Source organism: Coturnix japonica, chromosome 3 (assembly GCF_001577835.2).
Source record: "Coturnix japonica isolate 7356 chromosome 3, Coturnix japonica 2.1, whole genome shotgun sequence".
Taxonomy (NCBI): Eukaryota; Metazoa; Chordata; class Aves; order Galliformes; family Phasianidae; genus Coturnix; species Coturnix japonica.
In genome coordinates, this window is record NC_029518.1 from 30,432,339 (window position 1) to 30,445,428 (window position 13,090).

At 36.7% G+C, this 13,090-nt stretch overlaps 1 protein-coding gene across 5 annotated transcripts in view; it reads left to right on the forward strand.

Annotated features, from left to right (window-relative positions):
• AHCTF1 (AT-hook containing transcription factor 1) overlaps positions 1-12,442 on the forward strand; it is a 51,986-nt gene extending 39,544 nt beyond the window's left edge. For all 5 annotated transcript variants that reach the window (XM_015857587.2, XM_015857584.2, XM_015857585.2 and 2 more), the window contains 8 exons: positions 781-1,207; positions 2,330-2,432; positions 3,195-3,301; positions 3,917-4,098; positions 6,693-8,529; positions 9,715-9,842; positions 10,755-10,861; positions 11,590-12,442. In XM_015857587.2, coding sequence (XP_015713073.1) covers positions 781-1,207; positions 2,330-2,432; positions 3,195-3,301; positions 3,917-4,098; positions 6,693-8,529; positions 9,715-9,842; positions 10,755-10,861; positions 11,590-11,782 — 3,084 coding nt within the window. In that variant the 3' untranslated portion in view covers positions 11,783-12,442. The remainder of the gene's footprint in view (positions 1-780; positions 1,208-2,329; positions 2,433-3,194; positions 3,302-3,916; positions 4,099-6,692; positions 8,530-9,714; positions 9,843-10,754; positions 10,862-11,589) is intronic.
• Positions 12,443-13,090: the final 648 nt, after the last annotated feature.

Here is a 13,090-nt window from a genome sequence, read left to right on the forward strand (position 1 = left end):
ATTCCTGATGAAAAGAGCTTCATTGTTGTGTGTTCTTCAGCCCTGAAGTTCTCTTGGTTTGCACCAGGGCTGGTATTCTTGTAACTGTTGAGAGTTATTTGTCTAACAGCTGCTCCATTCTACTCTTCCCACTGTTTTATTGTGTTGGTTTGATTCCCTCATCTAACTCATCAGGCTGTTTCATAAGTAGTACCAAAATGAGGGGCAAGCGCTAGTATGGATGAGCTTTCCATACATACATTAACAAATTGTCTATTATCTTTAATTGTGCATTTGTAAATTATTGTTGTAAATAGCTACTCAGAACAAGAAGTTTGTCCTCCTTTATAATGTTTTATTAATAACAACAGCCAGATTAATTAACTAGTTTCATGCTACAGGTGTGCTGCACTTCAACATATACTAGCAACATGTATGGGTTGGAAAGGCAAGCAGTAAAAAGGAAATATTGTGATGCAATTTCTGGGTAGTTTCCTCTTCTTGAAAACAAAGCAGTGAGACAATGAACAGGGTTGAGATGACATTAGAAGCAATAACTTACAAGACTAGTTTGTTTCAGTTCTCCAGAGTTGTGGAAACTCAATAAGCACAGTCAAAGGAACAGTCAGCTTTTACTCCTAACTTTGAAAGCTAAGACAGTGCCAGAGAGTGGGAAGTAATTTTGCTTAAGGTGACAGTTTTAAAACTTCTATTCATTGTTTCTTGCTTTGGCATAAAGCATATATGTATTAGTGATGTAAGTTCTTTTTTTTCTTCTGTTTTTTCTTTCTTTTTTTAAAGGTAACAGAAGATGATAAAGCACAGTCTGGAGCTTCATCTGAGCATTGTGATGGATTGGTGGAGGACAACTGGTCTGGAAGTAGAGATAAAGCACCCCTCTTTACTCTAAGCAATCCTGAGGTTGATCGTTCTGCAATGGAGGAATCTCAAGAAAGCATTCCTGGAGATGGTCTGGAGAAAATGGATGTCAGTAAAGAACATAGTAACGTCTCTGTGAAGTCAGACCAAACTACTTTGGAGTATCACGATGCAAAATCACCTAGTGACTTTGAAGATGATGTTATTTTTATAGCTGCTAAACCAGCTAGTTCTTTCACTGAAGAATCTGCTGATTTTCAAGAACCAGAAAAAGAGGACAATGAAATAGCTGAAGATAAACTTTCCCAGGTGGAACATACAGATTCATCAGAACTAGGAAAAGAAGCTGGTGTGTTTTATCATATAACTTCTTTCAAATGTCTTCACAAGGTTAAATTACTGATGAGTGCAAGACTTGATGCTGACGAGTGTTTAGAATGTATGTTGCTTGTGGCTGGCGTTTCTTGTGCGCTTGCTGCTAAAATGCAGTAGTGATTTATGGGTGTTAATGGGACAGAATCTGAAAACTTGGTCTTCTTGCTCTATTGTAGAGTTTTGTATATATTTATATGTATCTTTTTAACAGGAAGTTTAGTATTTAACTAGACAACGCTACTATGACTAGATGAATTTTTATCTCGTTATTTTTCATTTAAATTTTTTCCTTCTGAAAACAAGTCTGCAAGTGTCTGCTTTAATTACAGCTGTGTGTACTTAGTCTACTGGCACAAAAGCTTTTATAGCCTTTTCCAAATGTATTTCGGTTGGTCTACAGTATTAACATCTGTCCGGGTTGCTAAAGATGTGTTCATGCAAGCAGATCTGCTGGCAGGTTAGAAGGGGTGTAGCTTACCAGCATTGAATAATAACCTTGCAAAGGAGCCGTCATTGCTGGAGTGTGATAGAAATACTCTTGTATAGTTTCAGTACTGCGGAAGCCTTATTGGGGCAGTCTGCATAGCTCTTGTTTGCCTTGAGCTGGCAGATTATTCCAGGTGTGTGTACTATCTGCTGATGTAACTGCTGGATATGAAGGAAGCAGGCAGTAGAAATGAGGAAAAAAAAGAAAAATACTGAAATTGAACCTGTCAAGGTAATAACAGTTGAGTAAGCATTTGAAATGACTTCAGCATTGCTGAAATAAGTATCCAAAGAGAAATAACAAAATGTAACCACCTAATTCTAAAAAGAAAAGATGTTTTCTGAAGTGTTTACTTATTAGGTCAGTAATATATTAGTTCATGATCAAAATACCAATGATCTTTTTGTTTTCTTGACATAAAATACACAGCAGACTGTTCTTGTTTTACTGGAAAGAATTTAGATCTGTGCGTTTGAACTTTTGGTAGCAGTATTTTGTTATACCACTATTGCGGAAGAGATATGTAAAAGGCTCTCTTAAAATCACATGAACATTTTTGGAGTTATTGCTAAGTGAAACAGTAAAGTCATTCATCTGTTTGTTTTCCAGGATTTTTGGAAGAAACAACTCCTGAATGTCCTACCCTTCCCGAGGATGGTAAACTGGTGTTTAAAGCTGCTGAGGCTGTTACTTCTCAGACTTCAAGAGAAGAGTAAGTTGATAAAATGCATCATTGGTGTTGTACAGCATGTAACTGCTGACTTTCCTTTTTCAAATTATGATGTTGGTATTGGCTCTTCCCTCTCTTCTTGTGTATAGCAGTCTTCTTATTCCTTTCTGTCTCTGTTTACATATAATTGGGCATGACCATAGCTCAGACTGACTGTCATTCTACTCAAATAGCTGCAGACCCCACAGTATTGTGATAAGTACTTGATTCAACAGGCCATGTAAACCTTTGCACACTTTGAGGATTACAGAGTAGGTACTGTGAACAAACTGTATGAAAACTGAATGGCTGAAAAATAACTCCTGTTATTCCTGTAACTTTCACAGGTTTATTTTGGGCTTTGAATTCTTTCTGGTACTATTTTGTACACTTGAGCATTCAAAATAAAATAAAATTAAAAAACAACAACAACAACAAAAAAAACCAACCCAAAAGACTTTTGTTCAGTTTGTTCTAAACATTCAATATAGTAGTTGTGCTCTTTCTGCAGAGGACAGTGATGTAATTATTTAATACAGCTGTCTTATTATGGAACCAGCATTAGCTGGAAAGACTGCTAAGTAACTCCATTCGTTACATAAAATGAATCATAAATTGGATGTAGGTATGTTGGATGAGAAATTTCTGGTTTTTCTTTGCTCTGTTTTAAAACACTGAGAGAATATATTAATCCTTTTAAATGCCTGTTCTGAAGCTTTATAATGAATTTCTCTTTCTTATGTTTTTTTTCTCCTGTTCATGAAGTGAAATAACCCACGAGGAGCCTAAAATGTCTTCTACACCAGAAGAAAAAGACACGCTAGCTGTAACAAATCCACAGCTTTCAGAATCACCAGTGGCAGACAGTGAATGTACGTATAGTGTGTTAGAGATTTTTACATGAGCTGAGGTAGCTAAACTGAAAGTATATGTACGGTCCTAACATTATGTGTGTCTCAGACTAAAATATCATTAGGATTGTTACTGCTAATTTTAATTAACCTGTATGGACTAAAAACTCCTCAGAGAAAGTTCTTGTAGAAAATACATGGTCAGTCTTACTGATCTTGAGAAAACTGATAAAATATAGAATACTAGAAGGAGACCTTAAAGTTTCTTATGCACCCTTTGTACTTTATGTGCTTTGGGACCTTCTTTTTGAATTACTGTATTAAAACAATAATATATCTGCAGTATTCAGGCTGTCAGTGACTAGCTGTCAGTGTGCCTTTGGCCACTCTTTCTTCCTTTTTTTTTTTCTATAGATTTGGCAGCTCATTTCCCCTTCTCAGTTTAATTTTCTTGTGGGACTGCTTTGTAGCTTTTGAAGAAATATTTTTCAATAGATTTGGACTATCCATGTTTTGGGTATGCTTAGGACAGTGGAGAAATCTATTGATCGTTCACATTCCCTCAGTTACTTTCTGTTGCTTAGATTCACATGATTTATTTAATGGTTAAGTTAAAATGACATCAATCTCTTTCAGCTGCGGTGAGTGTCCTTGACAGTGAGGATGTGATCAGTACCCGTTCAGAAAATCACCCTGAAGAAAAGCTTGTTGATTTACCTGAAGAGCGTAACCTAGAAAATGAAGCTGAAGTAAACACTTCTTTTCCACAACAGGAAATACATAATTCTAACAATCTTCCTAAAACTGAAGAAATTAATGTAAGTGAATTATTGTCCTATTTTCTACAAAGCAGAAAACACTAATTTTAGGACAGTCATTTTTAAAACAATTGGAAGACGCGCAGGAACATCTCATCTTCTTTAGCTGGTTAACTCAAGTTAACTTCACTATGTAAGGGCAGACAGCGTGTTTCTCAGGATTTGAGCTTTGAGAACTGTAGTAATTAAAAAAAAAAAACAACAACAAACAAAAACCTGATCCCATTGATTGTTTGTTTGTTTTTTAATAAGCGTATGTTCATTTAATAAGCATATGTTCATTTGACTTGCCATAACTTAAATCACTGTGTTAAATAACTTAAATCAGCTGTGTCCAGCCTAAACCTGCAGGCTCCATGTGGCCCTGTACAGCTAGTAATGTGACCCCACAAGATCATGCACTGTTAACATTACTGTGCAATTGTTGTATTTTTCACGAGCTGACTGAGAATGGCTCAAGCACGGATAATGGAATGCTGTGGAAGGGAGGGCACAGTGCAGTGTTGGCTCTGCCTCTCGCACCCATGACACAGTAGAATCAAAACCCACACATGTTACATATTATGTGTACTCATGTTGCTTGGCACATAGAACACAGTGACTGCTGGTAATAATATTTCAGCCTACCTTGGAATGTGTGTGCCTGTGAAGACGTGATTTTTGCTATTAAGCAGATATGTATTTTATTATTAAAGTGGGGCTTGTGTTACTTCAAAAGTAGTTTAGGTTCACTGTGGAAGACATGGTAAGAGCAGTCATGCAGTGCTGAAAAAATTTATAACTTAAATTAGTTAAATATGCTTCAAGGTGAAAAGTTGTCTGTGCTACGTTTGAAATGAATCTTAAATTATGTCAAGCTCAAGTAATGTCAAATAATTTTTTGCATTTTGATACATCGGCTGAACAGAGTCCTGTGAACAGGAAAGATATGCAACCTTACTTTCTATTTTGGTAAAGGAACTTGAGAATAGGTTTCAAGTTTTCTGAAAATTCTGGTCAGGTTTTTTTTTTCTATGTTTATGATTCCGTTTTCAGTCAACATTAAAGACGTTATCTGTGAATTTTCAAATGAAACATACAGGGTTGCAGTAAGAAATTCAGCTCAAAGAAAAATGTGGTCATGTCTCTACTAGACTTTTGTAAGCATCTTGTCAGGGAGAAAATGTCCCTCTCTTCGCAATTGTGCCTTATTCATGTCATTACTTTTTGGCAGTATGTGGATTTCTGAGCTTCAAGGATGAAGTACAGGAAGAATAAAATTAGATCAAAAATCTCATGAGCACCTTGAGAGCTCACTAAGAATTGCAGCCACTTCCATCAAACTAGACACTGATGCATTAGTTTCACAAAAACAAGGTCAAATATCTCACTAGTTTTATGATGGGGTTGCCCTCTTTATGTTTTAATACAAAATATCAAAAATATTTAAAAAATTATTTAAATAGCTTTGCTACTCATGCACATTAACTATGTTATATATTTTATATGCTGCCCAAAACAATTCCTCTTGACTTAGTATGGCCAAGGCAAGCCAAAAGATTGGACCCACATGACTTAAATGTTTCTTGGTTACATTTCATTTTTCTCTTTATTTTTACGGTAGCAGGAAACGTTGGGGAGGTCAGTTTTTCAATCTTGGGTACCATTTGCAAATGATCCAGGGTATCATTTACCAAAATGATGTGGGAACCTAATTTGTTTTCAGAATGGTTTAGGTGCTTGTCGTTTACTATTTTTTTTTTTTTTTTACTAGCATAAAATTCACAGTAATGAGTTAGTTTCATTGTCAGGGTATTCTCAGCTACTTAAAAAATAAAAAAATAAAAATACGTGTTTTAAATATCTAATATTTAGTTAAACAGGAATTTTAAAAGATCATTATTTGATTGAAAATTAGACTGGAGGTGACAGTTGTCTCAGATTTTTCCTGCTCTCCTTAGTTCAAGTGGGGCTGAATTATTTGGATTCATAGAATGTCTTCTATGTACCATACTGAATCTAGTGGTAATTTTCTTTAGAATCGTTCTCAGTATTCTCTTATATTTACTCTCAACATAAAAGCTTGAGTATTTCATATGGACCAAGAAGGAAGGAACTTTATAGAACAGGGAACTAAAGAAAACGGAATGGAGTTATTTAGAATGTGTATATTTTCACAGAATCCCCGTGATTCCTTAAGGTGCAGTATCAAGTTTGCTGTGATATTTAACCAGTTTGACTGCGGGATGAGTTGTTATAAGCGTGTTATGATCTATATTTAAACCTTGGGGGCATAGTTGTATTTTACAGTTAGATGCAGAATGTGCTGGTTACTGCCAACTGAGCGTACAACTGCTCCATTTGTTTGTGAAGGGTGGCAAATTATTAGTCATAAACCAAAATATCAAAAATGGAGCATGTGATGGCCTGCACTGAATATTGTTTTCTCTGTTCCTCAAACATATGAACATCAGTAAAGATTACGTTGTGTTTCTAACTTTCAGTGGTTGATTTAAAAGGAAAAACAGTATTTTACTGTCCTTAGTTTCATCTAGCTCAGTTTGAAGGTAGTTTGGTAATTAATAATGCATTAACAGACTTTTCTTTAACTTTAGGTTCTTGAAGAAGTTGCAGTCAAGGCACAAACCTCAGAAGAATCACCTGAAATATCTCCATGTCGTGAACTACATCCATCAGGCAATCTTCAGTATAACTATGATACTATAGAGCAGCAGTTTGCATGTGATTTGCCTGATAATAAAGATGGTGATTGCTATGCTGTTGAAGGAGATGGAGAGCTTTTTATATCTCAGAGTAATTTTACTTTAGTGCTGGAAGGAGAAGAAGGTAAGGGAGAGATGGGTGACCTTGCTTTAGCAGATGCTTCTAAAGCAGCTGTTACAACAACAGATGAAAAACCTGTGAACAGTTTAGGAAGTACTGAAAATGAAGAACATGTTACAAATTCAGTGTCTACTGTAACTAGTGACCAGGAGTCTCAAAATATTGCAGAGTCACTCCCATATGTGCCTGAACCAATTAAGGTGGCTATTGCTGAGAACTTGCTGGATGTAATCAAGGACACAAGAAGTAAAGAATTTACATCTGAAGTTGTGGAACAGTCTATTCATGAAAGCATAGGCAAAAAGGTAACTAGATTTCGGAAGTCAAAAACTCCTTTAACAGCTGTGCCAGCAGAAGCAGATGATGAAACCAGCATACATCAAGTAGAGTATGTTGTCACTCCTAGAACACGTGCGAGGAGACAGCTGACTAGAACTCTGATTATTCCATCAGCAGATGATGAGCGAATATTGAAGACGGACAAACCAGTTCTCTTTGGACTGTCTCCTAGAAGAAGTACCAGGCAAACAAAAGAAGCATCTGAGACTTCTAGTCTTGTGACAGTAGAAAATACTCAAGATGAGCGAATACCTGATACTCCTAGGAGAAGAGGTAGGAAGCCCAAACAGACCAACCTAGAAAAAGTAGAAAGCAGCCAATCTGATGGACAAACATTGTCCAGTAGTACACAGTCCATAGCTGTTACTCCAAGACGATCAAGGAGAGTAAAGGAAGCTGCATCTGAACTCTTGGAAGATGCTAATAGGGAAATGTCTCTTGCTGAAGGTACCGTTATTGCATCTACTACTTCCAGATGGACTAGAGGAGGAAAAAGCTTAGTGGGAGAACAAGAGACTGGACAGAGTAGCACTGACCATAGGATAAAAATGGCGGTTAGTCCCAGTAGAAGTGCAAGAAAATTAAAAAGCAGTACTTCACCACTTGCTAAAAATACTCTTATGGGTCAAGAGCTACAGCCTGCCGGTCAACTTCTTTTACCTGGGCCAACTAAAAGAGGCAGAAGAAGTAAAATGAGTTCTTCAGATGTTTCTGAAAATTCTGACCTTGATCTGTCAAAATCATCACTTCCTCAAACGGAAATGAAACTTCCTGTCACTCCCAGAAGAAGTGCTAGAAAGGCAGCACAGAATCTGTCCGCAGACATGGAATCAGTCTCTGCTCGGGAACACCCACCCTCAGGTGGGGAAGTGGAAATTCTTGATACTCCTAGGAGAAGAACAAGGAAACTTGCACATACTAAACCAGAAAAAACAGATACTATTGAAAAAACACCTGAGCAGCCAAATGAGCAGTCGACCACGCCCAGGACTACAATAAGGTCAGGGACTCGGGGCAGAAAGAGACGATTACCATCAATATTGGAGGAGAACACAAGGGAAGAAGTCTTTCCAGAAGAACCTGATGGCAGTCCTTTACTGCTTACAGACATAAACACAGCAGGATATGATGAGACATCAAGAACTGTAACAGATCCCGTTAGAAGAAACAGATCTCGTAAAACTAGGGTGCATCAGGAACTGTCTGTTGAGGAAAATGAATCCTTTTTTTTCTCTCCTCCTCTCACAAAGCTGACAAAGAAATTCAAGGGTAGGTGTAATACGTTCATGTGTAAAATACAGTGTATTGCTCGGTTGTAAACAACATACACCATACTTACAAGTACAGTTTTTAGTATTGTACGACTTGTAACTGTAAAAAAGGAAAAAATTTGGAAAGAGGAAAACAGTCTTTTTACCTGAACTCTGTACCTGGTTGGCTCATTGTGGTGGGAACAAGTGAGCTGAGGCTGACGTTTTTGGAACAGAGTGAAGTCTAATTTGAATTTCTTGTCATTAGCTTAATTTCTCTCATATAAGAAACTGGAGGATGTCAGTTAATGTTACTGCCATCCCTTTCCCCACAGTGGAGAAATAAAGAAGACATACTTCTAAATTATGTTCAATTTTTAAGTTAGAATGCGTGCATTTTGTAATGGACTAGACAACTGTTTAATTATGGGATTGTTGAAATTTGCTTTGCTAGTGAGTTCTTTATCATGGAATCCTTAGAGGGAGGGACTTCTAAAGGCCATCTGGTCTAACACCCGTCTAGTCCTGCAGTGAACAGGCAGACCTGCAGCTACATCAGGTTGCTTAGAACCTGGTCCAGCCTGGCCTTGAACGTCTACTGGAACAGGTCCTGTTCCTGTTCCTCACCACCCTCACTGGAGATTTTTTTCCTTATATCCAACCTGAATCTACTCTCTTTAAATTCAGAACCATTTCTTCTTGTTTTATCACCACAGACTCTGCTAAAGAGATTGTCCCCTTCCTTCTTGTAGCTCCCCTTTAGATACCAAAGGGTCACTGTCAGGTCACCTCAGAGCCTTCTCCTTTTATATTAGACTGCATGATCAAATATTTTTTTTTAATTGTTAGGTTCATAAACTCATGAAGTGATTTGTGTTGGAAGGGACCTCTAAGGTCATCTAGTTCCAACCCCCCTACTATAGGCAGGGGCACCCCTCTCCAGACCAGGTTGCTTAAAGCCCCATCCAGCCTGACCTTAAACATTTTCTGGGTGGTGATTCATTTATTCTTGTTTCACAATTCACTATAAAATAATGGATCCAAAGACACAGTTAATAGGGAAAAGTACATTGACAGTGAATGTAAACTTGATTGGGCCCATTATTTTAGGAAGCTATTGTACTGTTTGTTGATTTTCAGCTGTATTTTAACATCTCTTTCCCATATAGTGTACATTCATGTTAACAATTCATTGTCGTTTTAGCTGGAAAAGCAGACCAGCACTTGGAGGATTTAGACCCAGACCTGTCTTCTCAATTTGTCTTTTCACCTCCTCTTTTGAGGTCAAGGAGGAAAAGTGTATCTAGTACTCCACAAAAGGTGGAAGAACCGGTGAGTAAAAACTGTAGTGTCACATCTTATACTTTTACTCCATATCTCTTTCAAATTACTCTTCTCATGCCTTGCTTTTTCCTCAGAAACAATTGGGATGCTCTGAAAGTAATGCCTCCTACTTACTGCCATGGAAACTACAACAGATTGAAATAGTGTTATTGTTTTGTTTGTTGGAGCAAATTCACTGCTACATCGTTTGTTATCATAGTCACCACTGTTAGCTGTGCATTACTGTCAGCAATGAATAAGAGCCTATGTGCCACCCACTGCTTCACTGTGCTCATACCCACTCTTAGGTCTCCAGAAACATTCAACAAGCTTCGATGAATGTCACTGGGTGCCATTTTTCCCACATGGAGGAATTCAGTGACACACATTCACTTCATACATTCTTCCATGTCAAGATGCCATTCTGCCAGACTGTCTCTTTGCTGCTATCTGTCACATGGCAAGAAAATGGAATGGAATATTGGTGGGAACGCTCCTGTTGTACTGACATGCCATTAACAGCTGTCTCTGATGTAGTGGGCCAGCATAATAAAACAGGAAACATTACTTTTGGAGCAGCCCCTGTGTACCTAAAGAGAGACATTTAATAAGCTAAACAAGTTTGCTGTTATATGAAAAATAGCTACAAAAATTGATTTTCTATCTGTGTTGGTTAAGAGCTAATAACTTAGCTTTAACAGAGGGCACAGTGACTTTATTTAAACTTAGCCGGTGTGTTACTTGTTAATTTCTGAATTTTAGGAAGATACAATAATTTGAGGTGGAAAGTTTATGTTTTTCAGAGATGCAGAGCCTTTATAAATTATAACTTTATTATGACCTCAAATAAACCTTCATTAGTATTCTTTAGAAGTGTAAGAATGCATACATGTTAAAAACATTCTTGTTGCTTTAATGCAGGCGCTTCCAACTACAGAAGAGGAGGATATCAAATCCATAGAATCTGTGGGGAAACAAAAATTGAAGAGAGGTAGACCTGCGGTGTCAAAAGTGAAGAAAGCAAGCAGGTATGTAATTCCTTTTTGAACGCTTACTTTCATTATGGTTGTGATTCATCTGTTAGCCCCCTAACTTCATCTACCCCATTTGGCTGTGTAGATCTACCCTCACTTTAAGAGCCAGTCCAACTTGCTGTCCTGATAGGCACATTTTTCCCCACTTAATGATTTTGTGTTCCAGTGGTAATAGAAGAAGAGAGGGATAGACAGTGGTAAAAAGTTATTTGTGTGATTACTCAGTGGTATCCTCATATGATTTAACAGAGGGTTGTTAGTTAGGGTACTGTGGTTAAGCTGTGGTTGGATTTGATGACCTTTGAGGTCTTTTCCAACCTGGGTAATTGTATGATTGTTTGTCATCTTATTCCATTTTAAAAGCCATACCTGTAAGGTCTTCAGTTCCTCATACAAGTAAGGGAGGGATCAGGTAGTGAATAAAGAGAACGTCTTGGTTCTGGACCTGTTTTTTTGCTTTCTTCTGGAAACAGTTTATCTGAAGATGCTTTACCACTTAAAAGCCTGCAAAATCTTTAAAATCGCTTAAGAGTAACAACTGAGATTTCATGAAGCAGTCTGGTAAGGAATGGAAGCAAGAGTGAGCTTTTTAATGTACTACTTCTGCTTTAATCCTATCTACAAGGTAGTCCGCGTAGTAATTTATTGGTATTTATTTTGTAATTCCACTTTTCTCTACTTAATATTGTTGGTTATTAATTCGACTCCTCTTGCTTTTGCAGATCCTCAAGAAAAGAAGTTTCTTGGTCACCTCCACCAGTGGAAATAAAGTTCATTTCTCCTTTTGGAACTCCAGTGGATGAAATGAATAGTAAACAGAAAGAAACCGCAGATGCGACAGAGAAGACTGTGCGAAAGAACAAAAAAAGACTGTCTAATCTTCCAAAGCCAGTTGTGCGCCGGAAGATGCTGTAACTGTTTTTTAAGTTTGTAATGTACACCACTGTTTGTAAAGTCATCAAAATTGTGTGGATTAGTTAAAAGAAAAATTAATCATCTAATTTGGAAGATATAATTTATATAAATTATTGTAAAATTTCATAAACAAATGGTCTTCAATAAGTAACTCCATATGGAGTATGATTTCCTCAGTCAATGCAGTTTTCTATTTTATATTAAGACTTCATACGTTTATATAATATGTAAATACAACCTATTTTAGGAATGTTAAATAAAAATGTATACTTCACAATATGCTTACTGTCTGATAGCTTTTTGAGGGAATAGTGGGTTAAATAGCCTGTATTGTTCAGACATTTTAATGTTGGTTTACAAGAGTTGGTGATGCTCAAAAGTGAGGCCAAAAGTTTTTAAAAGTTTGTTTAGAACTACTGTACCAAGGAAACATTTGCAACGTGGTAGTTGAAATTTTATAGATGGTGTTTGACCTTCTTGAACAAATGATTGGGTTCCCAAATACAAAATGTTAATTCTTTAATGTTCACGGTTAAGTTGTACTGTGTTGAAGTCAAAATGTAAACAATTGTATTTTACGCTGTGCAATATTTTTTTTGTATTTGTCTTAAAGTTTGGGAAAGCTGCTCTTTCGTTTATAAAACCAGATCACATCTCAGATGTTTTGCTATTTTTTACAATTTGTTGTCAGCAAAAACAAACTGTTTAGAAGAGTTGATGCTTACAATAGCGTATCAAATTTAGAGGGATATTGCCCACACAATTTTGGCTTGAATTCCAAAATGTTTTCATAAGACTAATACAAAAGCAACTATACTTGAAATAGTTACTGTCTAAACATTTTGCAGTATTTGAAGCCTGAATATCACAATGCTGAAGGTACAAAAATGTACAGAAATCGCAAGCTGTATTTTTTGAATAATGATCTCATGATCAACCTACAGAGAAAATGTCCCTATGAGGTTTCAGTTTGTAAGAGTAGATGAAAAGGACTATTCTTTTAAAAGGAGACATGGAAGTACTATTTTGATGTGCAGTCTTTTAGACAACGGATTATTTTTTATGTATGTTAATTTATATATGGATGCAACTTTGAAGACTACAAAATGGTGGAACCTGACATTAAACTTTTCGATTAGTAAAAGCTACTACAGTTACTTTAAGAAATAATTTATTGGTTAACTAACACCTTGTACATAATGAATGAATGTATTAATAACAGACTAAGCGTGTAAAAGAAATTTCTTTCGGGGCCATGACTTTTCTGTCTCAGAACAGGACATTCTAGAGAAGTAACTGCATTCACTT